Source organism: Sceloporus undulatus, chromosome 9, assembly GCF_019175285.1.
Source record: "Sceloporus undulatus isolate JIND9_A2432 ecotype Alabama chromosome 9, SceUnd_v1.1, whole genome shotgun sequence".
Lineage (NCBI taxonomy): Eukaryota > Metazoa > Chordata > Lepidosauria > Squamata > Phrynosomatidae > Sceloporus > Sceloporus undulatus.
In genome coordinates this window covers 22,537,709-22,565,570 of record NC_056530.1, presented here as the reverse complement: position 1 = coordinate 22,565,570, position 27,862 = coordinate 22,537,709, and the positions used below count along the sequence as shown (strand labels likewise).

At 44.0% G+C, this 27,862-nt stretch overlaps 2 protein-coding genes and 1 long non-coding RNA gene across 4 annotated transcripts; 1 reads left to right on the top strand and 2 right to left on the bottom strand.

Moving 5' to 3' along the window:
• Positions 1–9: 9 nt before the first annotated feature.
• Positions 10–20,231, bottom strand: CLIP3 (CAP-Gly domain containing linker protein 3). Of its 2 annotated transcripts, XM_042439585.1 has the most exons (15): positions 20,119–20,231; positions 17,711–17,867; positions 13,894–14,033; positions 12,547–12,640; positions 11,459–11,620; positions 10,440–10,469; positions 10,168–10,286; positions 9,733–9,969; positions 9,312–9,447; positions 7,915–8,055; positions 7,552–7,686; positions 6,613–6,736; positions 6,051–6,115; positions 5,119–5,191; positions 10–4,140 (listed from the first exon to the last, which is right to left on the bottom strand). In XM_042439585.1, the coding sequence occupies exons 2-15, from the start codon at positions 17,844–17,846 to the stop codon at positions 4,086–4,088; spliced, it is 1,647 nt and encodes a 548-aa protein (XP_042295519.1). In that variant the 5' UTR covers positions 17,847–17,867; positions 20,119–20,231; the 3' UTR covers positions 10–4,085. The 2 variants fall into 2 exon arrangements, with proteins under 2 accessions (XP_042295519.1, XP_042295520.1); XM_042439586.1 differs by lacking the exon at positions 10,440–10,469.
• LOC121915375 lies at positions 8,010–14,539 on the top strand. Its single transcript, XR_006100701.1, has 3 exons — positions 8,010–8,116; positions 12,853–12,937; positions 14,524–14,539. It is a non-coding gene; the product is annotated as an uncharacterized LOC121915375 (long non-coding RNA).
• A 2,380-nt stretch (positions 20,232–22,611) lies between the features above and the next one.
• On the bottom strand, positions 22,612–27,817 carry THAP8 (THAP domain containing 8). The gene is made up of 4 exons (XM_042439584.1): positions 27,651–27,817; positions 27,080–27,272; positions 24,980–26,023; positions 22,612–24,329 (listed from the first exon to the last, which is right to left on the bottom strand). The coding sequence occupies exons 1-4, from the start codon at positions 27,731–27,733 to the stop codon at positions 24,195–24,197; spliced, it is 1,455 nt and encodes a 484-aa protein (XP_042295518.1). The 5' UTR covers positions 27,734–27,817; the 3' UTR covers positions 22,612–24,194.
• Between the last annotated feature and the right edge of the window lie 45 nt (positions 27,818–27,862).

Below are 27,862 nucleotides of genomic sequence, written 5' to 3'. Positions count from 1 at the left end.
AGTAATAATCCCGTTTGAGACCACTTTAACAGTCCTGGCTCAATGCTAGGGAATGCTGGGAATTGTAGTTTATTGTGGCACCAGAGCTCTCTGACAGAGAAGGCGAAATGGCTCACACAACTCCAGTTACCAGAGCCAGGGCAGTTAAAGCAGTCTCAAACTGGATTATTTTTGCAGTGTGCTTTGGCCCTTTAACAGCCATGGCTCAATGCTACAGAATCTGGAAACTGTCATTTTGTGAGCGATTTAACCTCTTCTGTCAAAAAGCTTTGGTGCCACAAGCCAACCCCCAAATTCCACAGCATTGAGCCATGGCAGTTAAAGTGGTGTCAAACCAAATTATTTCTACAGTGCGGATGCAACCTGAGATTTAATTCTATAGTAAAAGAGAGGAAGAGGCACTAGGGATCACATTGCAAACATAGTTGGACAATGGAGCGCTCCAAAGAATTCCTGAAGAAAATCAGCCTGTTCCCAAAAAAAATGGGATGTCTAGAGAAGGCAGCTGTACTTTGGCTGCATGCTAAGACATGACTCACTAGAAAAGACGATAATGCTGGGAAAGGTAGAAGGTAGGAGAAAGAGAAGAAGAAACAGGGAAAGAAGTATATCAGATGGACAGACTTAAGGAGGGCACAGCCCTGAGTCCGCAAGACCTGAGCAAAGCTGTTAAGGATAAGGGGTCTTGGAGAGGTCTCAGTCTCATTACCACGATTTGAAGTCGATGTTAATGCAGCTAACGACAATAACAAAAGCTAACATCAACAACAACAACAGAGATTGACACTCAGAGTTCCTTGGGAGTTCTTGTTTGGAGTAGTAAGCTCATGCTCTCTGGCAGAGAATTCCAAATCTTTTTAACAAACCACAAAACCCCAGATTTCAGAAGATGGATCCATGGTACTTTAAAGTGGTATTGAGCTGCTGTAATTGTGTGTGCGGATATACTCTTAAAAGGGGAATGGGGAACACAGCAAGGTTTCGCTGGATGTGAAGCTGAAATCAACAGAAGGGATTAATTATTGCTGGTCAATGAGGGACTGCGGGAAGTTTCCTAACAATGGATCTACAAGGACAAGGGAATGAGGGGGGACACGTGTGTTTAAAGTGTGAAATGGTGAAATGCGGGTGCAAGATATGATGATATAGAGGATGGGAGGACAGAGTACTGAGAGATTCAAGGTTGACAGGCTAGAATTCATAATATGTCTGAAAAGATCAGCCAGAAGCCTCTGTCGCTGTCTACATTACGTAAATTTACGTATACAGTCAGCCCCCCCCCCCAGATTTCTTATCCACGGATTTAAGCATCCATGGATTGAAAACATTTTAAAAATCAATAAATTCCAAAAAGCAAGCCTTGATTTTGGCATTTTATACAAGAGGCACCATCTTTCTGTGCCACTGAATTTAAGGAAATGTGAGTATCCATGGATTTTGGTATCCACAGGGATCCTGGAATCAAACCCCAGTGGATACCAAGGGTCCACTGCACTTAGCTACACAGCAGAGGCACTAAGAAACCCTGATAGTGAATTGCAAAGGTGCATAGCAGGACACTGGTGAGTGTCGCCATTTGCATCAGGCTCTATTATCCAATGGCTATCCAAGAGTACTTGGATAGCCATTGTCCCAATGCACAATGGGATGGATGTACATTGGTCCAGTTGCACATCTGTCTGCAGGCTCCTCTACGTAGCAGCGTAGTAGTAGCCCTTTACTGGATATGGACATTATGAAACTGCCTAATTCTAATTTCTGCAAATGTAAATTCCTAACAGGAATCTGGCTATCTTCCGCCCCCCCTAAAAAAATCCCAAATGTTATCCCAAGCTTGGGGCATCGGTGGTGTTTTTTGCTATACTTTAAATATCTTTCCTCTGTACTACATGCAAAAATGTAGCTAAGGTACAGGGAAGAATAGTCCCTGCTTCAATTAATATTCTGCTTCGTGATGTCAGAAAATGACATTTTCTGCCAGTCCACCAAAATTTCTAGCATTGCAATCGCTTAAAATGTCATTTTCAGTATAGGCATCCAAAGAAAAGAGGTGGACAAAGTGACGCAGGGAATGGAAACAGAGCATTGCTCTGCAATGCTAGAAATTGGAGACTAAAGGAAAATTCAAGAGATGTGGCATTTGTTTGATGGGTGCCCATGCCCCCAAAAGCTGCACCTATTAGATTTCTGCTCTTATTGCAGATGTTGAAGGCAGAGCACTTTTAAAGTGGAAATCTTAATAATCTGCTCTAATTCTAACTTTCTGGCCATGTTTCAGGATTGCTTCTCCCTGCTTCTAAACGGAGCTCAAAAACATGGAAAGGAAGACGCTGACATTTATGCAGAAGGAGAGACAGGTGAGGAATTTGCTCAAGACCAAAAGGAGTCTTACTCTTTGCATTCCTTGTCCAAATTAGGGATAGTCCTAAAATTTCAGCCCATTCTGGAGTTAAATTCTACACACTTTTCCTTTCTTAAAAACAAATTGCATATTTTTGCTGAATTAAGATGCAGTCTGTATCTAAAACCTCACAGTATTTGAAGTGTGCCGGAAGCAGAAAGTGAAAAGTTGCACACAATGAGGCTGGAAGTATAGCTCTTTTACAGTTCACACCTTACACTGGTTTAACACCCCAGTGATATGGGAGACACTAGTTGGCATGATCCTTAAACGTTTCAAAGCTTCTCCTTCTACTTTGTAAAAACCCAGCTTCCTCGATTTGATGGAAAATGAGAATTCATTTTCAAAATTTAGGGGCTGAGGAAGAAAGTCATTTGCTAAAAGTGCTAAAGGTTGACACTTTTCAGATGCATATATTTTGCATTGTAAATCTGATTCTTGCCAAACCTAAATCTAGACCCCAGGAATCTTATTCCACTCAACCTCATCAGCATTTGGGATTGGCACATTTTGCTCCAGGAGGCTTATCATTTTTAGTTTATTTTATGTTCCTTTTTTGCTATTCGACAATCAGGAAAATCAGGAACTATGTGGAGTATGTGTTTGAAATATTACCTAGATGGAATGAGATCTAACACAGTGCAGCAGATAAATGAATGAGATAAAATTCAGTTATAATATTCTTTCTTCCCACTTTTTAAAAAACCATTTCAAAGGAAAATGACTCCTGGGAATATAGGTCTGATATATGCACAGAGAGACACACACATTGTACACCATCAAAGGCTGTTAATGGGTGATTTACTCTCCCCTGTATGTTATCTTAACAAATACTGTATGTAGGAAGCTAAGCACAGCTGCTAACACACACTACACATCGCTCAAGGTGTCTTCTTGCATCTGGACTCCATATATATCCATCAGAAAGAAAAGCACCGCTTGAACAGGCAGCTCAGATTGCAACGAGGGAGAGCCAGTTTCGTTGGCACTATTGGCAACTCCTGGCATAAGTGTTGGACTAACAACTGCTATGGCTCAATGCTGTGGAATTCTGGGAATGGTGGGAGCACTAGAGTTTTGCCCTGGTGACATCTGGAGACATCTCTGCCAGAGAGCTCTGGTGTCACAACAAACTACACATCCCAGGATTCCATAGCACTGAGCCATGGCAGTTAAAGTGGTGTCAAACCGGATTATTTCTGCAGTGCAGATGCAGCCCAAGATAGATATAATTAAGAACTGAGCATTTTGATTCTTTACTTTTGATACCAGGGAGAAATAGCAGAGGCTTCTTTTGAGACTATACCTGCTAAGCCTGCCCCCCGATAAAACCCTTTTCTTTTAATTGCACGAACTTTCGTGGCCGATTACGAAAAAGAAGGAGGTGCTAGAAGAGACCTATTGAGCCAAAAATCCCATCCTTGGCATGTGTGCCAGGAAACAGAAAAAAAGTTATTAATTCAGAATAGCATTTCTCACAAACTACCTGGGGAGGTGGGGAAGGGGGTGTTAATATGTTTTAACAAGGCACTGGGGTTCACTAGAACAGCAATCAGGGAAGGAGAGATGAGAAAAAGAACCGAAGAGTAGTCTTTGAGTACTTGGAGAGCGAAGAAACAGCAGGGCAAAGAGGAACGGAGGGAGGGAAGGAAGGAAGGAAGCAACGAAGAGGAGACGGAGAAATTTACGACTGCATCTCAGCACGAAGCATCCAAGGGAACCAGCAGCAAAAAAGTAACCTGCAAGAGAAAAAGAGAAGACAGGTGGAGATGTTTTTCTCATCAGGAAGCCAGGGTTCGAATCCCCACTCGGCCATGGAAACCCACTGGGTGACTTTGGGCAAGTCATACTCTCTCAGCCTCAGAGAAATGCAAAGCGCAACTCCCTTCTGAACAAATCATGCGCAAAGCACAACCCCCTCTGAACAAATCATGCTAAGAAAACCATAAGTCAGAAACGACTTGAAGGCACACAACAACAATGCACTCTCTGATGGGGAATTCTCAACATTTCAAACTGCAAATGTCAGGATTCTATAGGATGCAGCCATGGCACTGAAACTGGTATCAAACTGCTACAGTTTTGTACTGTGGATACAAACTAAAATGAGTCCAAAACCACCAGTTCTGGAACTGAACCTAGTTCTCATAGGTTCCAAATCCAGGTCCTTGGCTTCTCCAGGTGATAATGACACCCACTGCTTGATGTTTTCAGTTTTTATATGAGTTCCCTCACCCTTCTCCCATAAAATATGAAACAGGAGCCTGAATCCAGTTACCAGTCCTCACTAGAATAGACCTACTGAAGCAGTGAGATTTGCACAGGTGTTTATGGCTGAATCTGCACTGCAGAAATAATGCAGTTTGACACTGCTTTAACTGCCATGGTTCACTGCTAAGGAATTCTGGGGTTTGTAGTTTTGTGAGAGAGAGCTCTGGCATCCAAGAAACTAGAAGTCCCAGATTTCAATAGCATTGAAATTGCCGTTAAAGTGGTGTCAAACTGCATTACAGTACTTCTGCAGTGCTGATGCAGCCTAGTGATTTTGGGCAAACCACAGTCTCTCAGCCGCAGAGGAAGGCAAGGGTAAAATTCCCCTTGCCAAGAAAAACCTAGGATTGTGAGAGGACTGCCATAAGTGTGAGCTGCTTTGAAGGTACATAGGGACAACAAAGGGATTTCAGGGCTAGGTGTGCTTAGTTCCCTATGGCTCTTACCTAGAGATGGAGCTTTCTGATGTGATGTCTTTCGGGGTTCTGACTGCTGTGAAGTTGCGCTTTGGCTGTGAAACTGCAAGAGAGAAAAAAGAAGGCGGTCAACCGTTTTCAAAAACCAAGGAAGATGAAAACTCTATGAATGATACCTCCTCTCCTTCATATCTTTCTCCCTCCTGCTTGGGATGGCACCTTTTTGGTTATTGTATGAAAAGAGATCTTGTAGTACCTTTGCAATGCACTGAAAGAAAGAAGTTGGCAGCATGAGCCTTCAAAGGCTTAAGTCTACTTCCTCAGAAGCATTTGAAATTTTGCAGATTTGGAATTTGGAAATGCATCTGAGGAAATAGACTTAAGTCGATGAAAGCTCCTGCTCCCAACTTCTTTCTTTCAGTGAGTCTCAAATGCACTACAAGATCTCTTTACGTTCTAATTTTACAGACTAACACAGCTATACTTTTGAATTCTACTATTTTTGGTTACTGGAAATCCAGAGGCTAAGGCATCCAAGAATCTCGAGGACTGATTAATTTATTCAATAAATGGTATTTTACATTATGAAATATGATAGCAAGTATTTTACTCATAAATGTCTTTTATTGTATTGTTTTAATATAGATTTAATGTCTTGCCCAACGGTCTGTTGACTGGAATGAAGGCTTTTGGCTTGGTTTGATTAACTAATCCTGCTTTTCTCCTGGCACAGGATTCAAAGCGGCTCACAACCATTTAAAACAAAGAACAATTTAAAATTAAATTGTTACAACTTGAGTCTCCTTTATCCAGAATTCCAAAATCCAAAATATCATGTGGAAGAGACCCAAGTCTAACCATGAAATTCATTTAATAATAATATCTGAGCAGCTATCCCCTCTAACACAAGGGCCCTTAGTGAAAGCAAAGGGTGATGAGGAGCAAATCCAGGGTGTACCTACTAGTGACTTGGTGGACCTTCTTTGCTGAAGTGCCATCTCCCAGGGCATCCTTTGGGCCTCCGATTCTGCAGCAGAAATAAGCACCGTTAATTCCCAGTATAAGAAAAACATAAACATTAAATGGAATTGATATCTGAAAAGTCCTACCACCCACCCTCATCTGAAAGTCCAGGGCCTTTGTCAGCAGAATGATCTGGTGAACCCACAAATGCAGTTGACTGGGCTCTACCATATTTCTACAACATATGATGCAGTGTGGATACTGGTGTATCCACACTGCAGAAGTAAAGCATCTTGACACCACTTTAACTGCCACAACTCTTACAGAATCCTGGGAGTTGTAGTTTAATTTGCTCTGGTACCGCAACCAAGTACCATTTCTAGAATTCCATCTCATGGAGCCATGGCTGTTAAAGCGGTGTCAAAACAGATGATTTCTGCAGTGTGGATGCAACCCCATCAACCAAAATGGGAACAGGACTTCTTATGTGTTTTGAAATAAACTCTTATCCCCTCTTTAAGTATTCCATGAGTATCTGCCATTCGGAACAACCCGACTCACCTCTGGACTCTGGAAGGAGGAGCAAAGACTCCATGCTTAGGGGCGCATGTGAAATAGCGGACGCCGAAGACAGAGCCATCATGTTTGCCAGTGGGCTTGTCAAGTTCAATACCAAACCAGTAGCCTGGAGAGAGGAGGAAGAAGAAAAGACACAAATGGTTTATATTTGCTTTGGCTAATGCTCTATGTTATAGAATTCAGGGTTCCTCTGGAAAATTAATTTGCAAAGACTAACTGAAAGAAAGAAGCAGGCAGCATTCCATAGAACTGAGCAATAATTTAGTAGGACAATAAGATCTTTCTGGGATAAACCTCAAGATGGAAATAGACAGTAAGGACCCTTGAATGAACACCAGCAATAGTCCATGATAGAAAGGGAGGCTGGAATCCACATTTTAATTTGAATCCCACAATGAGTATTTTGGCTGCAAACATCTAAATGATAAATTTGCAACCCAGTATCCACTGCAGGGTTTGCCCTGTCCTACTCTTAGTAAGGAATCCATACACCACAATGGAGCACAGTAGCATTTTTCAAATAACCAAATTCCTTTGAGCATACAATTTGTAAACAGCATGGCTTTGTCAGAATTAAGCATTCTACATTTCCTTATTTCCAAAGGACTACAGCTCTAATCCCCCAGAATTTTTTGGAACCTTTACAATTGCCAAATAAAAAACTGAAAAGCCACAGCAACCATGTAAGGTATTACTCTTATTTCAGAGAGGCACCTTAACTACAATGGTACAATGGCCTGTGGCAGATAGAACAATGTTTGTGGTACAATTTCAGTGAGGGAAGAAAATGTTGAACCCAGTAGTTCGAAATCCAGATCCAATTTATGTCTCCCAACACTTTTTCTCCTTAAGATATGTCAATCCCAACCCTTCTCCTCGCTGCTACCAAGTGTCTCCAACCAACCCGCCTGCCTTTCGTACCTGGTGCAAAATCAGTCTTCCCATAGAAACGAATGACTCCTTGCTTCTGTCCTGCCACCAGGACTTGATCTCCAATCTCAATCTTCAAACCTTCACGGTCCAGGCTGCCAACAGACAAGGACTTCTTCCTGAGAGCTGGACAGATGGGAAATAATAATAAGAGCAAGATGTTTTGATTTGATATATACTATGTGGGGAGATTCATCTGGTGACCAGAGTTCAGATCTCCACTCAGTCATGTAAACCCACTGGATTACTTTGGGGAAGATATGCTTTCTCAGCCTCAAACCCCACTCTGAACAAATCTTAAAGCTACCCAACAACAACTGGTGACCTCTGAATGCAAAAGTCCTACTCCCTTACCTTTTTTGTCTTTGTCTTTCTCCTTGCGTCCCTTGGCAGTCATGCGGGAGAAGTCCATGCGCGGGGTCCGTGGAGTGGAGGTGACTGAGGAAGATGTCTGGTCAGCAGCTTTGGCAATCTTGGACACAGAAGCAAACACTCCTGAGATGGCAAAGGAGGAAAAAGCAAAGCAGGGGTCCAATTGAGAAGGAACGTCTTGAAGGTAAGAGTGGGTCAGCAATGGAACCAGTTGGTGTGGTCTCCTTCTCTGGACATCTTCAAAAAGAGGCTGGACCAAGATGCTCTAGTTGGAGTCCCTGCACTGAGTGAGTGGCTGGACTCCATGGCCTCTGGGGACCCTTTCCAACCCTACAATTCTATGACTTCTTTGATTGTATGTGGAGAATTCTTCAAACAATTGCACGGGGATTTAGAGAGATCTTGTAGCACCTTTGAGACTAACAGGGTTGAACAGAGACTGGTTTCCTGGCACACTACACACATCATAACACTAGCTAGCCCCCCAAACTAAATAGCATAGTCTTGGCCAGTCCATTACATTTCCTTTCTGGTTCCCACACTACATTCCAATATTCCCACCACCATTCATATACAGTAGTTATCTATTCACATCCTTCCTCCTGTCTTTGTTCCCCAACCATTTTTAAAAATTGTCACCTCAACTCATACCCACAAGTTTTGTGTTTCTATTGCTATTTTCACACACAGCTTGCTTATATAGGTCTGTTCATGGATCATCCACTATACATCTGAGGAAGTAAAGTCTGTGAAAGCTCATGCTACCAGCTTCTTTCTTTCAGTTAGTCTCAAAGCTACTACAAGATCCCTTTGCATAAACATCCATTATGTGTGACTGTTTTTAATCTATGCTTTTAAAGCATAGACACAGTGGTATAGAAAAGTTGCCTTGCTCATTGTCAATAGAGAAGTGAATGTCAATAGAGAAGTGAACCTCTCCTGGAAGCACCTTGGATAAGAGCAAACATAGAAGGATCTCTCCACGGTGCTAAATACATTTTACAGCTAGGATTCAGTACTCTAGAGAGCATCCATCCTGGCTCTTTCTGCATCAGTCCAGGAAGTAAACTAGAGTCAATGCAATTGGGATCTCAGCCAAGATAACCCAGACTTAGTGCAAAGAGCAAAAATCACGAATAATGGTGAACCCTACATTTCCAGTGGAAGTTGACCTCAGAGTCACACTGGAGGACCTCCAGATGCTTAGAGAGACCTTTTTTTTCTGGATACAGGTAACTGAAACTGCAGTTCACAGACCCATAGATAAAGGTGTCAAACTGTAGAGTACGTTGTTCTATTGCTTTGCTATTTGGCAAGTGCTAGATCTGAAGGAGGTTGCCTTATGGTGATGGGTGCACCCAGCACTGTTCTAAAATTACCGTGTTTTGGAGGACAAATAAAGTAACGAATTCCTCCCACGCTGCCATCGTTCTTGCCATCGGGTTCATCCAGTTCCACACCTACCCACTGGCCACTTGCGAACTCTGTGGTGCCACAAAAACGCAAGGTGCCCACCTGTAATAACACATGATGGGATCGAGTCATGCAAAAGGAAGAACGCAACCATGGAGAATCACTTACATGTCACACAAATATATGTGTGTGTGTGTGTGTGTGTGTATATGGGATACCATTTTACTATGACATTGTATATAATGGGACTTGAGCATCCATGGGGGGGGGGTCCTGGAACCAAACTCCAGTGGATACTAAGGGTCCACTGTATGACGGGAAAGGGCTAATCTACCCACCCCAATTCAGAGTTAGAGAGGAACCCAGCTAAGCCTGTGCCATCCTTACCTTCTGCCCATCCACAAGGACCCGGTCGCCAAGCTTGAGGCCAAGAGAGATGAGCATGAGGTTGCCTGGGATGTTGTCATAGTTGGGCAGGGTGACTTTGGGGAGGTTGCAGCTCAAAGGTACAGCATCCAGAAGCAGCTGCTTCAGCTCCTTGGCAATCATGGCAGCCTCCGCCTTATCCAAAGTCATGTCCATTGGGTCTGGGACCACGTCGGCTGGGACCTGGCCTTTGCTGTTCTGTTGGATGGAAAAGTTAGTAGAAAGGTTGCCTTTCTCATCGATGCTGTATAGAGGTTTTGTAAAGAGACCAGAGGTTTGGACTCTGGCTAGTACTAACCAGATAGGTATAGAGGTTCCTATATTCCTTCAGCCCACCTGCCACATGTGCATTTCCCTCCCCATCTTCCCCCATTAATGCCCCCATCTTCTTCTCACCCTGACTGCGGGGTTGGCTCCGTGTTCAAGGAGACACTTCACGGCCCCCAGACACAGGTTCGAAGCAGCAATGTGTAGGGCCGTCCCATGGTTGAAATCGCTACATGTTGAGTTGAGAACTTAAGGGGAGAAAACATATCGGTCAAGAAGCAAGCTGCCAGCATTCATGTTCGTCGTGCTTCACAAAGAACAGCCTCGAGTACCGTTCTTTGGGATAAAGGTGGGGTGGTTAATCCAAGATAGGTAAAGAAAGAAAGAATGAAGGTACTTACAGTATGTTAGGTTCTGTATAAAACAAGGATCTGGAAGGAAGTGAAAGCCATGCGATACTGATCTGTACAAGACTGCTTGTCTTTGCATTCTGATCCCTCACCTGTATGGGGCTGCTCCTTGGAGACTGTTCTGAATACGGTGAGCAGATTGCTAACTAGAACAGAGCCAAGGGGAATGGAATCTGGGGATTTGTAGTTTGGTGAGGGCCACCACTCTTTGGCAAAGAAGGCGAGAAATCTTGTGAAACTACAAATCCTGGGATTCCACAGGATGGAGCTACAGTACTTAAAGTAGTGTCAAACTGGACTACAGTGGTACCCCGGGTTACGAATTTAATTCGTTCCGCCGCCGCGTTCGTAACCCGAAATCCTTCGTAAGCCGAAAAAGCCATAGGTGCTAATAGCGAAAGCCGCGATTTCGTGCGAAAAAGCGCCGAAAAGCACCAAAAAATTTTTCGTAACCCAAAATAACCTTCGTAACCCAGAACAGTTTTTTTCTATGGATTTTTTTCATAACCCGGAAATTTCGTAAGGCGGCGCATTCGTATCCCGGGGTACCACTGTATTTCAACAGTGTAGATGCCCTCTTCTTCATCAGCTGTCTTCTGTGCATACAGGAAAGAGGATAGAGTACCTCTTTTTTTAAGAATATGCTTGCCATCTACAGTTTTTGGAGGCACAGGCATTAAAACACCTGTAGTGTTTTTTAAAAATAGGATATATCTTTGCGGTTGCTGCTGTGTGCCTTCAAGTCATTTTTGACTTATGGAGACCTAAGGCAAAAGTATCATGAGGTTTACTTGGCAAGATTTGTTCAGAGGAAGTTTGCTTTTGTCTTCCTCTGAAGCTGAGAGAATGTGACTTGCTCAAGGTAACCCAATGGGTTTCCATGGTTAAGTGAGGCTTTGAACCCTGGTCTCTGGAGTCATAGTCCAACAGTCAAACCACTAATGTAGTTAAGAGGCAAGCTTTCCCCCTCTGCGATAAGTACAACCTTTCTTTGGTACTTGATATCGTACCTTTGGGCTTAGAGGCCTTTAGAAGAATCCGGATGAGTTCGGGGACATCAAAATAGGCAGCGTAATGGAGGGCGTTCATGTTGGTCCAGCGGCTGCGCAGGGTCACATCCGCACCCAGGGCCAGCAGCTGGTTCGAAAGACGCACAGCAGCAGCAGGGTCACCTGAGAGAGAAATAAAAAGACCCCAGAATTAAACTGATTTTATTTGCAGGCTGCCCTACAATATGTTTATACAGTCAGCCCTCCACATCCACAGATTTTGCATCCACAGATTCAAGCATTCAGGGCTTGAAAATGTTTTAAAAATAAATACCTTCCAAAAAGCAAGCCTTGACTTTGCCATTTTTATATAAGGGCCAGAATATTACTATGCCATTGTATATAATGGGGCTTGAGCAACTGAATTAAATGCAACCATTTACTTCTGGGAAGGGGCAACAAACGTGGATCAAAACCACTGCAAAAATACCATTACAAGGAAGAGTGATTTTATTGTTGTGACAAGCTGCAATTTCTAGTTACTTTCATAAAAGCCAATGTAAGAGCATCTTTGGAACATTCTAATGGAGATGTGTCAAGTGTTATCAATCCTTGCAGGTTCTTTATTCTTTCAAAAAAGGAAAGGAATAGAAAAGCAGCAAGCAGTGTAGCAACAAGGATTACTTTTCAAACACAGGAGGGCATAATAGGAACAAACTACATTTTAAAAATAGCTGTGTTCAAGCCCTGATGTAGACCTTGCAGTTAAGGGGAAACCACGGAAGCAGGTTAGAAAGATAAAGGTTTAAAGTGGCTTTTTCCTGGGAGATGTAGGAAAGAAATACAGCGGGAGATCGAAAAGAGATGCTGCATGCACACTGCAGAACTAATGCAGTTTGATGTCACTTTAACTGTCATGGCTCTGTCCTATGGAATCCTAGGGATTGGAGTTTGGTTTGGGCACCAGAACACTCTTTAAGATATTTTCACAGAACTACAGATCCTAGAATCCCATAGCATGGTCCCATGGCAGTTAAAGCGGTGTCAAATTGCATTAATTCTGCAGTGTGGATGCAACCAGAATTTGATAGTTGTGTAGATTTCCTTACCAACACCATGAGCCCCAGCCTTGCAAGCATAATGAAGCAGGGTCATGTCTGTCAGTCCATCCCGGTCATTGACATGGCAGCCACGCTTCAGGATCTGGAAAAGACAAAAGACTGAGTTAAAGGCATCACAGGATTCTTCTCTGGTGTCTCCATCTCCTGATGCTCCACTATGGATCTGGTGACCATGTAAAACTAAGCATCCTATCCACCTAAATTTGGGCTGATCTTCATGTGCCTCTAGAAAAGATCTCCTCTCTCTTAACCCCTCCATAGCTCCTCTTATACAATTTTTGCTCTGTATTATAGTGACAAAGAACCCATATAAGTCCAGCCTATAAGGTCTTCACCAGAGGCCCTGTTGTATGACCCACAACCCTGAGAAGTGAGTTTGGTGAGTACCATATATACTCAACTATAAGTCACCCTCATGTGTAAGTTGATGGCAGTTTTTGGTGCCAAATTTATGCATTTTGATATGACCAAAGAACTTACAAAATTCCAGCAGGCATAACTATTTGTATACTATACTAAAGGCTGGATGGATGAGAGAGTAGAAGGGGGTCAGTGCTTCCAGGGCAGATTAAATTCTTGCCTTTCACCATATATATATATATATATATATATATATATATATGCATTAAGATACAATACTTACATTGACTCATGGATAAGTCGACTCAGATTTTTTGGGTCAATTTTTAACCTAAATTTCTAGACTTATACATGAGTTTATAAAGTATATAAGACAGGGCTTTCTTGGTAGCAGCACCTTAGCTACATCTCTACTGCAGAAACAATGCAGTTTGAAACCGCTTTAACTGCCGTGGCTCCATGCTATCGGATCCTGGGATCTGTAGAGCTCTCTGACAGAGAAGGCTAAGTATCTCACAAAACTACAAATCCCAGAATCCCATAGCACTGAGCCATGGCACTTGATTGTACAACTGCCTGCCAAGAGATGTCATGGTGGGAATTTGGGAAGAGTCACACTATATCATCATCATCATCATCATCATCATCATCATCATCATCATCGATGATGATGATAATAATAGCACCTTACAATTTAAATAAAATTGGGATTTGGAGCAGCTTACAATTTGAGTTATCAATAATAATTTTTTTGCATTTGATCCAAAGCACCATGTTGTTCCACCTCTATTGCTATGGGTTTTTGCAACAGACATGTAAGAAAGAAAGATGCTGACATTTAACGAAAATTATTCCTCACCCTCAGACTCACACTTATTGTCCAGTGCCACATTCTCTCCTTTCTTTAGACACTGTGAGCCAGCATGCATTGTAAGCCAAACACATTACTATCCCAACGGTGTTCCCATTACTCACTTCGTTGCCGATGATGTCAATCTTGTGTTGCACCTGGGGAACCCATTGTCGGATGATGGCAAACAACTCTGGGACAGTGGTGATGGGGTCATAGAGAATTTCTTGACATGCCGGGTCATTCGGGTCAAAAAAGGTGAAAGCTGCAGAGGATGGGAGGAAAAAGAAAGATCAGAGGGGATGCATCTGCACTGCCCAAATAATCCAGTTTCACGCTGCTTTAACTGCCATGTCTGTCAGAGAGAAGAGCCTTCTCTGTCAGAGAGCTCTACAGATCCCAGGATCCTCTGAAAAAGAAGGCTAAATATCTCACAAATCTACAGATCCTAGGATTCCATACCATTGAGCCATGGCAGTTAAAGTGGTCTCCGACTGGATTATTTCTTCAGTGTGGATGCAGAAAGGGACGGGGGGCAAAAACAAGGCTTTTGAATGCAGAAGCAAAAGTAATTGTACATGTGCAAAGACTTCCCCTTCACATCTTTAAAGAAGATCAATGCAAAAGTAATTGTACAGTTTTTAATCATGAATTTTACATTTAATTAATTGCCCTACGTTTTGTAATATAAACATTGCGTAAAGATGCAGCTTAATATGTGCATTTTATGTAATTATTGTGTTTTAACTATGTAGTACCCCGCCTCGAGCCATGGGCAGGTAAGAATTATTATTATTATTATTATTATTATTATTATTATTATTAAAGTTTGGCGATGGAAAGTATAATTAAAACAGAGGCTGGTGAAAGGAGACATCATCCCTGGATGCATCTGGAAAGAAACCTTGCAAATGATTTTATTCATCAATGCAAGGTTTACTAGAGTTTACCAAGGTTTCACATGTGCATTTTGTAGTTCTGGGGGGTAAAAAAGTTCTTGAAACATATCAAAACACTCTTCTTCTTCTTTTTATGATGTAGGAATGCACCCCTTATTCCTTCCATGGTGTTGCTGTAGTTTCACATTTCATCTCCCCTTTCCTCTTTTCTTGCTCTCTCTCTCTCTGTGTTCTCCAAGAATAAATAGATATATGGTCTTTTTATGCAATGTCAATTGATGGGAATAGGAGCTTGGAAGGCAAAGATGGCACAGAGACAGTTTTGAACAATCACTACGTCCAGTGACTCATGATTTCAGCTTAAATCTCTGAGTCACCAGAGCTGTGTTTATTTTGGAAACAGGTCACCCACGCTGTTGGCTTTCTTTATGGATGTCAGCGGAGCCCTGTTCATTATAAGAGGCGTGATTCTTGATATTGTAATAACTATGATGCTGCCAGCAAAGCCAGGTTTTCATTACATCTGCATGTCCTTTTCCACTAGTCTATACATTTAATCAGCTCTAAGTATGACCTACACATAGATTCTCTTGGAAGCACCCCAGAGAAATCCACCCTCCCCAGTTCCAATAAGGCTTGAGTGAACGTAATGAGTCATTTCTAGTCAATTAATCATGCACCCTTTCTCTAATTAACAAAATGCAGTTTAATTAGCGCATAGCACATTAGCCCAAACCCAATGTTGGTTTCTTTTAGGGGATATTTCCTTCGGTGACAAACCAATATAACCTCGGGTTTAATTAAGAAAAGCTACTATTCTCAGCTAGAAAGTAAAGAAAGAAAACCCTCCTTTCACTGTCATTTTCCAGAATAGGAACTCGGAGCCACTCAATAATAGCAAGCTGTAATAATTTAATTCTATTTTAATGCATCTACTGTACGTCACACAACCTTTTTGTGTTCAGCTCCAAAATCAAAAGGTGCTTTGTAGTTTCTATTTATTGATTTATCTGAGTGCCAAACCATGTCTCTGGAGACCAGGGCATGATTCCCAGCTTGGTCATGAAACCCACCGGATGACCTTGGGCAAGTCCCACTCTCTCAGCCTCAGCAAAAGGCAATAGCAAACCTCCTCCAAACAAATCTTGCCAAGGAAACCCCATGTTAGGTTCGCTTTAGGGTCATCATAATAAGTTGGAAACAACTTGGAGGCACATAACAGTGTGAAGACAGGTGGCCATGAGGATGGGGGAGTGGACTTTTTCCTTTGACCCGTGTGGACATGGCCTCTGATGTTGCTTGGTTTTCATCTGCAAAATGATGGAGGGTATTTGTGAAGAGGGCAAAAGGAACCATTTTCACTGACCCTCTTTGCAATTTCTGCAATGCCAGAAAATAGGGGAACGAAGGATAATTTCATTTGCAGAGCCAGCATTCTTAATTGGGGGGGAAGATGCCAGATTTGATTTGTTCCCGTACCCGCCAGTGCCATTGTGCCACATTAGACTTGGATCTAGGTGCCCCTTTTGTAGTCAAGAAGAGGTGCCAACATCAGGTCCACCTTGTCCCTATAGCAACTTCCAAAATCTTACACAATTGCTCCCTTGTCCCATCTTGGCCTCCCAGACCAAGACCCAAATGGTGCCCAGGGCTTTCAGTTTCCCTTCAGATGCTTGGCTTTCTCGTGCCCATTGCTTTCTTTCTCTCCTTCTTTTTCCTCTCCTCAGTCCTCTTCGCTTTCCTTGTTTATGGCTCTCCCTCTAAGCAGCGCCAGGAAAGCAAAGACAAAAGCCCCTCATTGAAGCTTGGCAGGCTCTGGGTGGAACAGACCCAGCGACACACACCACACACCGTGTCTGCATTCGACCCTGACTGCTTAAATTATTATTCGCCGTGTCATGTGGGCTGCGCTTTCGGATGAACCAGGATCCAACCCAGTCATTTGTGGGTATTTTTATTTTCCTGATGCCAGGCCTCAAGTCAATAGAGGTATACCCCAGGGTGCATATTCACCGTAGAAATATCGCTCCAATTGTCCCAATCTGGCAGGGTCAGTCTCAATTTATCTTCTATCATCCCATTTAGTCAGCTGATTCTAAAATGTCCCGATTTCTCTCTCTTCCTCCCACTTTTGTCCTCAGCTTACTTCAGTTGCTGCAAACTGAATTCAAAGTGGTGCTGTCTAACACTTCTTTAACTGCCATGGCTCCATCCTAAGGAACCTTGTACACTCTTTGGCCAAGAAGGCTAAAGACTTTGTTAAACTACAAATCCCAAGATTCCATAGGATAGAGCTATGGCACTTAAAGCGGTGTCAAATGCGTTATTTTTACAATGTAGATGCACCCTTGGGTTGAATTTGTGCTACAGAAATAGTGTAGTTCGACACCACTTGAGACTTGAAGCTAGAGACTTGGCTTGAAAATATCTTCCAAAGACTTGAAGGTAGAGACTTGAGACTTGACTTGAGATCTGACTTGAACGTATCTTGCAAAGACTTGAGAACCAGGAGCATTTGCTGAAGTGGCACTTGTCACAGGCTATCTATGCATCTTCCCATTCTATAAAAATAGTGCAAACCAAGACTGTACTAGGACATTTTGCTGCCTGAGGCAGAGGGTGCCCACTTTGCAATTTAAAGTGTATCTAAAGCCAACATAGATATTTGGGCTCAGAAGGCATAGCTTAGATGGACAGACAGACAGACAGACAGGCATTGGAAACTACAAATTCCAAAATCCCCTTGCTAGAATTGGTAGTTGCCATGTTGAGTGGGGGAATTCAAGGAGTTGTAGCTGGAAACTCTTCCCCATGCTTGGAAAGGAGGCAGAAAACCCCTCAAACACTTCAACTCCAAAAATGAAAATACAATAGTGTGATATCATATCAATTGAGCGTGCATCAATAATACAATGTCTAGCATGTTTATCAGCTCTTCTCCTACCTTGTTGACATCAAAATGGAGCCAGGTAAATCTCATACCATTTCCCTACCCTTGGCCCGACTCCTTGAAAACCATGGAGTGAAAGGAGAACAGGCTCACCATAGTCTTTGGGCAGCGGAGCAGGGGCCGAGGGGTGGACGATGGGTTTCTTCCTCCTCTCCAGGACAGGGCTCTGGAAGTCCAAGGGCTGCTGGTCCTCTTCGGAGGGAAGCTCTGCCGAATCGTCTTTAGTCATGGCTGCTGGAAGTTATTCCTTCTGTGTAAGCATAAAAGGAGAGAAGGGGAAAAAATAATAAGGGTTTGAGTCATGCAGAAGAGAATTTAAAATCCCAAAAGATGTGAGCCTATTCCAGATTTAGAGAAGGGAATGAAATACCCATTTCATACCCTTTTTGTTGTTCTTGTTTATTGCTTTGAATTATCATGGAATAGTAGGAAGAGACCCCAAGGGCTATCCAGTTCAACCCTATTCTGCCATGCAGGAATACAAATTCGAAGCCCCCTGGTCAGATGACAATCTGGACTTTGGGCCCCATATTGGGAGAAAAGGTGGGCTTTAAATGATGAAATGAATACATTTTTAAACAATACTGTAAATTAAAGCAGAGAAGAGGAAACCCATGGTGCCCACCTTGCATATACAATATTGGAGTAAATGAAAGGAACAGAAAGAGGCAGAGAGAGACTGAGAGAAGAACTTGAGGGAGGAAAATACAAAATGAGAGAAAAACGAAGAAAGAATGAAATTAATAAATTTTAAAATTAAATGAATTGGAGAGGAGTAAAGTCACGGTGTCCAGCTTGCATTTATTGGAGGAAATGAATGGAATAGAAAAAGGCAGAGAGAAACTGAGACAAGGAGGGCAAATACAAAATGGGAGAAAAATGAAGATATTTCGGGTGCTGTTTACAGGATTAGATGATGGAAGGATGGATGGATTGATGAAAAGAAGAAGGAGTTAAATGGGATGGTCTAGAATTATTTCAGGGGTATCATTATTATTATTATTATTATTATTATTATCATCATCATCATTATCATTATTATTGAGCATCTCCAGCCATTGCTTAAAAATAAAACATACGAAGGGACATTGCACTACAATAGCCTAAATATCCTAAAAACACCATCAGATCCTGTCTGATGTTGAAAGCTAAGCAGGGCCAGGCCTGGTCAATACTTGGACAGGAGACTGCCAACAAATCCCAGGTGCTGTAGGCTCTATTTCAGAGGAAGGAATTAGCGAAAGCACCTCTGAGGATTCCTGGCCTAAGAAAACCCTAGGAAATTCATGGGTTTAAAACCCTAGGACATTTTTAAGTCCATAGGCGACTTGAAGACACACACATAGAGACATAGCAACCCAGGGAAAGCAGGTCTGGGGTTGGGTAAATAAAACCAGCTGCAACTTTAATAAAATCTTATTTTAATAAATGAAATGAAGTAAAACCAGCTGCAATATTGGTGGGATCCCTGTCAAAAGGGGGTGATGCTGTGATTTCTGGAGACCCTAAGGAGGGATAGGTGTCCATTTAGTCCAGTATTAATAATGACAATGATAATTATAATAATAATACTCAGCCCTCCATATCCATAGATTTTTTGATCCACAGATTCAAGCATCCAAGGATTGAAAGTATTCCAAAAGTTATAAATTCCCCAAAGCAAACCTTGATTTTGCCCTTTTATACCAGGGACCCACCATCTTTACTATGCCATTGTATATAATGGGACTTGAGCATGCACAGATTTTGGTATCCATGGGGGGTGGAGGGTAACCAAACCCCAGCAGATACTAAGGGCCTAATATTATTTATATTATATCTATGTACAGTACTGTAATATACTTTATTTCTTACCCGCCTCTCCCCGTAGATGGAAGCGGAGAACAACAACAAGCAATAGACACGCCACCTCCGCTAAAACACATCAGTTAAAAATACCCATCAATTTTAAAAGGACGCATGCACCATTCAAAAAGGCAAGCTATACACACGCATGTGAAAACAATATTCCACATTGGAAATCCACCCTTGAAAAGCCAGCACTGAAAAATGATCTGGATAAGGCTGTTTTGGGGGTGAGAGGGGGGATGTTATTCTGGAAATGTGGGATACAGGGAAGGCTGGACACCTGAGGATGGTGGGGGGGGGGGGGGGAGGATGAAAAACAGCAGGGGACCCAGTTTTGGAGCTGGAAAGGAGAAAAGGAGACAGGTGGGGTGTGGCAGCCTTGCAAAGGGGGCAGAGAGGGATGGATGGGGATGGAGAGATGGGGAAGGAGGTGTTTTTTTTTCCAATGGGGAGGAGAGGAAAGGCCCTTTTTATTCAGGTAGAGAGGATGCGCAAGGCAGGCGCAACATCCTTGAAGAGATGCAGAGGCCTTGAGGAGGGATGGAAGGAGCCAGCCAAGCCTGCCCCCCATCTTTTCTCCCCCCATAGCAGGTGCAAAAGAGCCTACTGACTCTATTCTCAACCCCCCTCGGGCCTGAAGCCTCCCCTCCTACCTTGGATGGGAAAACTGGGATGCAGGAGAGGGATGCTCTCTGTGCGCCTGGAGATGGATGGCTGGGCAGAGAGAGGATGGAGATGATGGAGGCTGCTCATGCGCAGCAGCATCAGCATCAGCATCACCAAGGCTGCCTCCCTCCCCGCCCCCTTGGAAGAAGTGGGGGGGGGATTTGGGAGGAACAACAACTACTAAGGAAGATCAAGGAGGAAAAGGCAGGCTTATTGTTGAATATAATGAAAACCAAAATAATGACCACCGAAAAATTACACAGATTCAACCTAGACAATGAGAAAATAGGAATAGCACAAGAATTTTCATACCTGGAATCAAATATTGATCAGAGTGGGGACTGCAGTCAAGAAATCAGGAGAAGACTAAGAATGGGGATGGCAGCGAAAACGAGAAAATATCCTAAAATGCAAAGATATACAACTGAGCATGAAAGTTAGAATCATACAAGCCATTGTCTTCCCTCTGAGCATGGATGGATGTGAAAACTGGATAGCAAAGAAAGTGGATAGGAAGAGAATGAATCCATTAGAGATGTGGGGCTGGAAAAGAGTGCTGAGGTTACCATGGACAGCCAAGAAGTCAAACCAATGGGCCCTAGAGCAGATCAAGCCAGAAATCTTTCAGGAAGACACAAGAGGACAAGATTGAGGCTGTCGTACTTTGGACACATCATGGATAATGCTAGGAAAGCTAGAGCAGAAAACAGAAAGAGCGGAAGGCCGCAAGCCAGATGGATGGACTCTTTTAAGGAGGTCGTGGGTATGAATTTGCAGGACCTAAGGAGAGCAATCAAGCATAAGGAGTCTTGGAGATGTCCCATCTACAGGGTCACCATGGGCTGAGATCGACTCGAGGGTGGATAACAACAAAGATGGGAGATGGGGCTTCTCCACCTTCTCTCCAGTTCTGCATTCTTGCGGGTATATTTGCAAGGTGTCTTTTGCCACGGAGCCAACCATCTTTGCATTTTTGTTGTTGTTTTTGGGTACCTTTAAGTCATTTCCATCTCCTGCAAGTTGCTTATGGCGACCCTGTCCTGGGGTTTTCTTGGCAAGATTTGTTCAGAGGAGGTTGGCCCTGGCTTTCCCCTGCGGCTGAGAGAGTGTGACTTGCCTAAGGTCACCCAGTGGGATTCATGGCCAAGCTGGGAATCGAACCCTGGTCTCCAGTTCAACATGAAAACCACACTACACCACAGTGGCTCTCAAGGGGGCATCTATGCTGTAGAAATACTGGAAGGCATCTCCAAGAAGACACACCACCAGGTCTTCCTCTGTTCTGCTTATCCAATGCTTGGGGAAGGATTACTTATTGGAAATGCAAGCTGAGTCTATAATTCCTTCAATAGAGGAGAGGGGTTTTGCCAGTAATTCAGCTGGCAGCAAAGCACCATGCAGGGAAGAATCCATTACTACAAATCAAATTCCACCCCATTCCCCACGCTAGCCTCTCTAACATCAACGGTTACAATATATAATATGGCCTGCTGGTAATTAACCTAGGAATGCCACAAAGGATGGCTGGAAGAGCTTTCGAATCTGTGGCCGCTTGGGAATCGGGACGGCTTTTTGAAGAGGCTGCACCACAGAAAGGGGATCAATAGAAGACCAGGCCAGCCATGTCAGATTTTCCTGAGAGTGTTTTCCTGGCATGCAATAAAGGTATGAACATTGAAGACATGAAAATAATCACTGCACAACAGCAGTTTAGAGAAGGCGTAGAAACAGATCACTTTAAAGCAGGAGTGGGCAAAATATGGATCCAAAATTGCTCCAAAATGCCATCTACGGGTGCAGAGGACATTTCCACCATTTTTGTAAAGTTCCCTGGGCCTTCAGTTGTGCGTATGTGTGCGTGTGTATATATATGTATGTATGTATGTATGTAGATAGATAGATAGATAGATAGATAAACGTTCACCCCCAAACACCATCTAGAAGGCGTGGGAAGTATTCCTGCCATGTTTTGCCAAAAGTGCACAAACCCTTTTTTAAAAACAAAGTGAGGAGGAAGTGCATATTTTGCAAGAGTGAGCATGGTGGGGTGGTGCAGCCTTCCAGAGATTCCTTGGGCACTAATGTGGTCGCCTAGCCTTCAACAGTTGCCCATCCTTGCATGAAAGTAGTTGGACAGGGAAAAAAATCCAGGGGGAAAAGAAGATTCTGATACACATCAGAACGGCAGCCAAGTCTCCAGGTCACAAAGCATAAGATGAACCTTAGCCAATTCCAAAAGGTATTTTTGACCTCCCTGCAAGTTGGGCAGAACCACGAAAGCAGGGATCCTCTAGAAGGAGAATTCTGCACCTGGAAAGCCTTTTGAACTCCTCCTATTATTCTCCAGAATCGTAATATACAGCCCGGGTTAGGTCCTCCTAAGAGGCACTCCTTCTTATCTTAGATGGGGAGGAAGGATGTTAGCAACTGATATTCTATTCCACCTTTATTCCAGCTTTACAGAAGGACTCACCATTTTGTTCCAATATATTCCATTTATTCATGTTTAAAAATTAAAGCATTGTTACACACACGTCAATCCCAAAGAGGCTCTCCCCACTTCTCCTTCCCACTTAATCCCCAAGATCAACAATCACAATGTCATTTAGTTAATATTTTTAGCCTCTCCTGCAATACCCAGGTTAGTTTACAATCACAGGTACCCGTGTTAAAAAAAACATGAAGAATTAAATACAAACTTTAAAAAGAGATCTTATAATCACAGTCAATCACTCTCTCAGGAAACAATCATTTTATTTTGCATGTGGAGGGAATAAATGTATGAGATGAAACCTTAAGGGTGAGTAACAGAACTATGTGCTCCTGAAAATAATAAGCTAAAAGGAGTCTAGATACTCAACAAGTTCTGAGGAAGGTTGATGGAGAACACAAAAATAAGCCAACAAGAAAGAGCCTGTTTTTCCTATGTAATCCTTCCTATGCAACACAAGTTCTTGGACTTGGCAGACCTTAATTCTAAGTGTATGTCTTTTTACTAGAGGCTCTGGTTTGGTGGGTCTCAAGGGTTCTAGCAAAATACTGAATTGACTCTTCAAGTCAGACATCTGCCTATCCCTGATGTACATCTCCACTTCTAACATTAAGTTTATGTATGCTATTTTCACCCTGGCTTTTCCATCCATGCACATATGGTAACTGCCTTTCTCCTTTTTCCATTCTGTGCCTTGTCAAAGTTTTATGTTCTCCAGTTCTCCCTGTATCTTGCCTTTTATATGCATCATCTCATGGCAATGTGCCTGTTTCCCACAAGCAGAAAAACAACTGTGGGGCTAGGTGCCAAACACCCCTGGCTCTTGACCGGATGCTTTTCTTGCAAAAGATACTGAAATATCACTAAACGGTGTAGTAGTTCTGCTGGAGCCGAGAAGATGCTGGTATCCCCTCTCACACACACACAAACACACCCTTTGAAGCCAAGCATTTTTGAAAGCCCACAGAGGTGGACACAACAACAAGTTATGAGAATTCAAGATGCCTGAAACACAACATAGCACTGTTTCACCTCCAAGGAGCTAAGCTGAGAAGAGTGACTGTTCTGGATGACAACTCCCAGATTAGTGCCAATTCAGCATGGCCAAAAAAGTTGTCACGCAATCCAAAAGGTGAACTCTTTCAAGCCCTGTGTAAAAGTATAGGTTAGCAAGACAACACCATAGATCTGGCTTATATCACCAAGCCACAATGAGAACAACAAACTAGGTCAACACCAGCAGCATCACCTTGGCTCAGGCACAAAGAGAGAGGCAAACACGCACACAATCAGTGGTTTATTCCCCCACCAATACCATTTTATATGTAATCATTTCAGAGAAGGAGGGAAAACAAAGAAAGAACCCACACCCCAATCCCACAAAATAAGGTGCCACAGCAATAAGGCCATCAAAGATGCAGCCGGAACCAGGGAAAGGCTTGGTGGGGTCGGCTTTGCAATTCTAGCAGCAGAAGGGTACAAGCTCTCTGGAGATTTTTTGGGATGGTGCCTTTGGCCAAATCGAACAAAGAGGGATTGGCTCTTGACTGTCCTCCGTCTTCTCCCACAAGGCTACTGCTCTTCAACATGGATGATGGTCTCGTTCCCTTCTTCCGGAAGCTGAGGTACGGTGTAGACCAGCGCCTGGTCATTGTCCTGGCAGATAATGGCGACTGTGCTGCCACTCTCCGGCATTATGGTGCTAGACTGCAGACAAGCCCAGGAGGGAAGGAATAAAATGGGTGTTAGAGATCTTGTATGCCTCTTAAGAAACTGTGGAAGGGGGGCAAAGTGTGTGCATTTCTCTAGCCTGGGGTGAGGCACTGTGGGTCCCTCAAATGCTTCTGGCCTACACTTGATTTCATCCTAGCCAACTTCACCCCAGTTCTTCTGGCTTCAATTCTTAGGTGTCTTCCCTAAGAGTAATAAAACCTTAGCTGCTGTGGCTCAGGTTCATTCTCTTTTTATCATTGCATTTCCCCTTTACACTATCCTTTCTGCCATTAGTGAAATTTAATCTGTGCATTTCTTGGGGCAAGAACATGTCATCTTTATTACTTAACATGTTCACATGGTGCACCGTTTCCTTGACCAAGAGCAGCGCATTGAAATTTTCTGCTAAAGCTTTGTGCATATGTTACTGCTCTTCTTTATCCCCATGAGGGGATACACCTCAAGAAACCTCAGCAGAGGTGGTATCACATACCAAGCTTACACAGGCATGCCACTCTGAGGTTTGGGGCTCTGGGTGGTGGCAGCCTTGGTGCCATGGCAGTGAGAGAAGCCGAGGTCCCCGCAGCCACCTCTCCGTTCATACTTGTGACAGTTGCATCCTGCCCCCCCCACAACTGACTTACCATCTCCAGGAGCTTCAGCTTCTCCTCTGATACCAAGTTTTCCTTCCTCAATTGCTCCACCACCCCCTCCATGGCTTCCAGCTTGGCACAGTGCCGGCGATGCCGCTGCTGGAGCACCTTCACCTTCTTCTGGAGGCCTAGCACCACGTCTGCCAGCTCTGCTGTCGTCCCCTCCTCATTCTTGTGGTAGCGATGCTCCTCCAGCTGTTCCTCCAAGGACTCCACTGAACTCAACTCTCCCAGCTTCTCCTCTTCTTCCTCCTCCTCCTCCTCTTCTTCCTCCTCCTCAGTTGGGGAGGCCTCTGGAGAGGCCTGGTTGGAGACAATAGGGACGGTGGAGACAATTGGGACACTGAGGGCAGATGACAGCACAGTTTCGGGGGGAGTCACGATGGAGGAGGAGGCTGCTGTAATGGGAGCAGTGGGGATGGTCTCAAAGTAGGCCACCATTTCTGTAGCGGAGTCCTCCAGGGAGTTGAGGACAGTGGCGGCAGCAGCAGAGGGATCAGTCTCCAGGAATGGCTCGATGGAAACGTTCTCAATGATGAGGGCACCCTGCTCAGTGGCCACAGACCCATCGGTCACCAGGGCATGCAATGGAGACTGGTCAGACGCAGGAGCAAGCACCTTGCATGGCACCGCCACTTCTGCACAGAACTGTCCGGAGACCCCCAGCGAAGAGCTTGGCAAAGCCTTGAGGGCAGGTGGCAGTGAGGCCACAAAATCAACCACCTGTTGCTCCACTGGGTCTGGTAAAGCCTCCACCGGAGAAGCCACAGTCAACTTCAGGGGCTCCACAATTTGAACCAAAGGAACAAGATTCACGGCCTCAACCAAAGGGGCGGAGAGGGCCGAAGACTGGGTTTCCACATAGATAGGGGCAGACCCCACCCCAGGATCTATGGCGATGGCAAGCGTTTCCAGTGTGCTTGGCTCTTGGTGGCTCACAGCTTGGGGCCCTGGCATGCTTCTCTCTTCCTGGCATTGAAGGATGAGTTTTTTGGCTGGCACATCAGACAGAGGCCTGGCAGAACTTTCCCTCTTCTGCAGTACATATTTATATATATATAAAAAATAAAAATTAGGAAATAAGAAAATAGATTTTTTAATTACTTATTAAGAACATTTCTATCTCACCTTTCAGCCAAGAAGGCTCCCACAGCAGTTGACAAACTGTTAATTTGACAAGTTCCCTGCCTTCAGGACTGGTGTTTCTTCAAGTCGTTTCCAATTTATGGCGACCTTAAGGCAAACTATTCTGGGGGTTTCTTGGGGAGAAGGTTTGCAATTGCCTTCCCTGAGGCTGAGAGCATGTGACTTGCCCAAGTTCACTCAGTGGGTTTTATGGCTGAGCGAGGAATCGAAGCCTGGTCTCCAGAGTCATAGTCCAACACTCAAACCACTACTCAATACTGGCTTCTCAAATGAAGATCCATTTAGAAAATTAATGCCGTTTTCATGTGATGGCTGCTTAATTTTGTTTTAACTTTTTAATTATCTTTTTTTAAATGTTTTTATTTTGCTTTCAGCCTTTGTAAATTGCCTTGGGTCTCCTCTCCAAGAAATCCTACTATGTATATGCAAATACTGGACAGTACAAAAACCTTCAAAATCCAAAACACTGGATAAAGGAAAGTCAACCTGCATGTATTTTGCTACTTATGTTGAAACCAATCATGGCTCCGCATACTGAGGAAAACACAAAATCTTTAATGAAGTCCTTCGTATTGTTGACCTGAAGGCAAAGGCTGCCTTGTTCACAACTGATAGTACTCTGGGAGCCTTTTTCTTTGTTGGACTTGGTTAAATTTAAATCGGCTCCGCACCTGAACAGAAAGTGACTTAGGTCCCATAAAGACAGGCCAAAATAAAGCTGCTTTGGGTCACTTTGGAGGTATGCTGTTTAAATGATGCATGTGTCCCAAGAGTCCAGGCTTTGACATGGCTTCTGGCCTCTTAGTACGCATGCATCATTTAAACAGCATACCTCCAAAGTAACCCAAAGCAGCTTCATTTTGGCCTGTCTGTATGGGGCCTTAATTCTCATAAAGGTATTTCCCCCCTCAGACTGCCTTGGCAAACAGTCAGGCGCAGACTCACCAGAGGGCCATTGGATGTCTGGAAAATGGTGGGGACGGCGTCAGGCTTCAGGTAGCGCATTCCCCACCGGTTTTCGAAACAGGACGGCGCAAAGTGTTCGCTGCACAGATGCTGGTGCTTTGTCGGGATCCATTTCTCTTGGTTCAGCTGGGAGAGCCATTGCTGGAGGCGCTCAGGGTTGTGGAGAGGAAACCTTTGCGGAGAAGAGGGAAAAGCGTCTTAGAAGACTTCAGCAAACAGGTCTAACTACATAGAACTGAAACCAGTGCCATTTTCCTGTATATCCAGTGTGGATCCCATAGCAGACAATGGCTCAGGGCTATGGAATTCTGGGAGTTGGGGGATGATGTGGGTCCCATAGCAGACAATGGCTCAGGGCTATGGAATGCTGGGAGCTCCGCTCCGCTCCGGGCCCACAACAAACTCCAACTCCCAGAATTCCATAGCCTTGAGCCAGAAAAGAGCCTCTGACCCTGGCTGCCTTTTGGAGGAGTCACTATCTCTCAGCCTCCCTCCGTGACGTCACCACTCCATGACGTCACAGCCCTCACACAGAGGAAAGCGGACTGACTTGTAGAAACTGAGGCGCTGGCTGCCCGGCCTCGGCTGCCCGGCCGAGTTGGAGCAGTTGGGCGCCCGGCAGTACTTGGTCATGGCGCCGGCTTGGTTTCCTTCCCTCGGCCTCCCTCCGACCCTCAAAACAACGGCGACGTCACGACGCCACACCCCCTTTTTCCTTCCTGGTCTCGCGCGCACGCGCAGTGCGGCCTCAAGAAGCCGCCC

Bases quoted from the DNA above. Each gene is read 5' to 3' on its own strand.
- THAP8 (XM_042439584.1), bottom strand. From the start codon at position 27,733: ATGACCAAGTACTGCCGGGCGCCCAACTGCTCCAACTCGGCCGGGCAG. The intron at 27,273-27,650 runs GTCAGTCCGCTT...TTCTCCGCAAAG, and splicing joins CAGCGCCTCAGTTTCTACAA to GTTTCCTCTCCACAACCCTG. The intron at 26,024-27,079 runs GTGAGTCTGCGC...TATGTACTGCAG, and splicing joins AGACATCCAATGGCCCTCTG to AAGAGGGAAAGTTCTGCCAG.
- CLIP3 (XM_042439585.1), bottom strand. From the start codon at position 17,846: ATGACTAAAGACGATTCGGCAGAGCTTCCCTCCGAAGAGGACCAGCAG. The intron at 9,970-10,167 runs GTGAGAAGAAGA...TCCATCCAACAG, and splicing joins GAGCCAACCCCGCAGTCAGG to AACAGCAAAGGCCAGGTCCC. The intron at 6,116-6,612 runs GTGAGTCGGGTT...TTTCTGCTGCAG, and splicing joins CCTCCTTCCAGAGTCCAGAG to AATCGGAGGCCCAAAGGATG.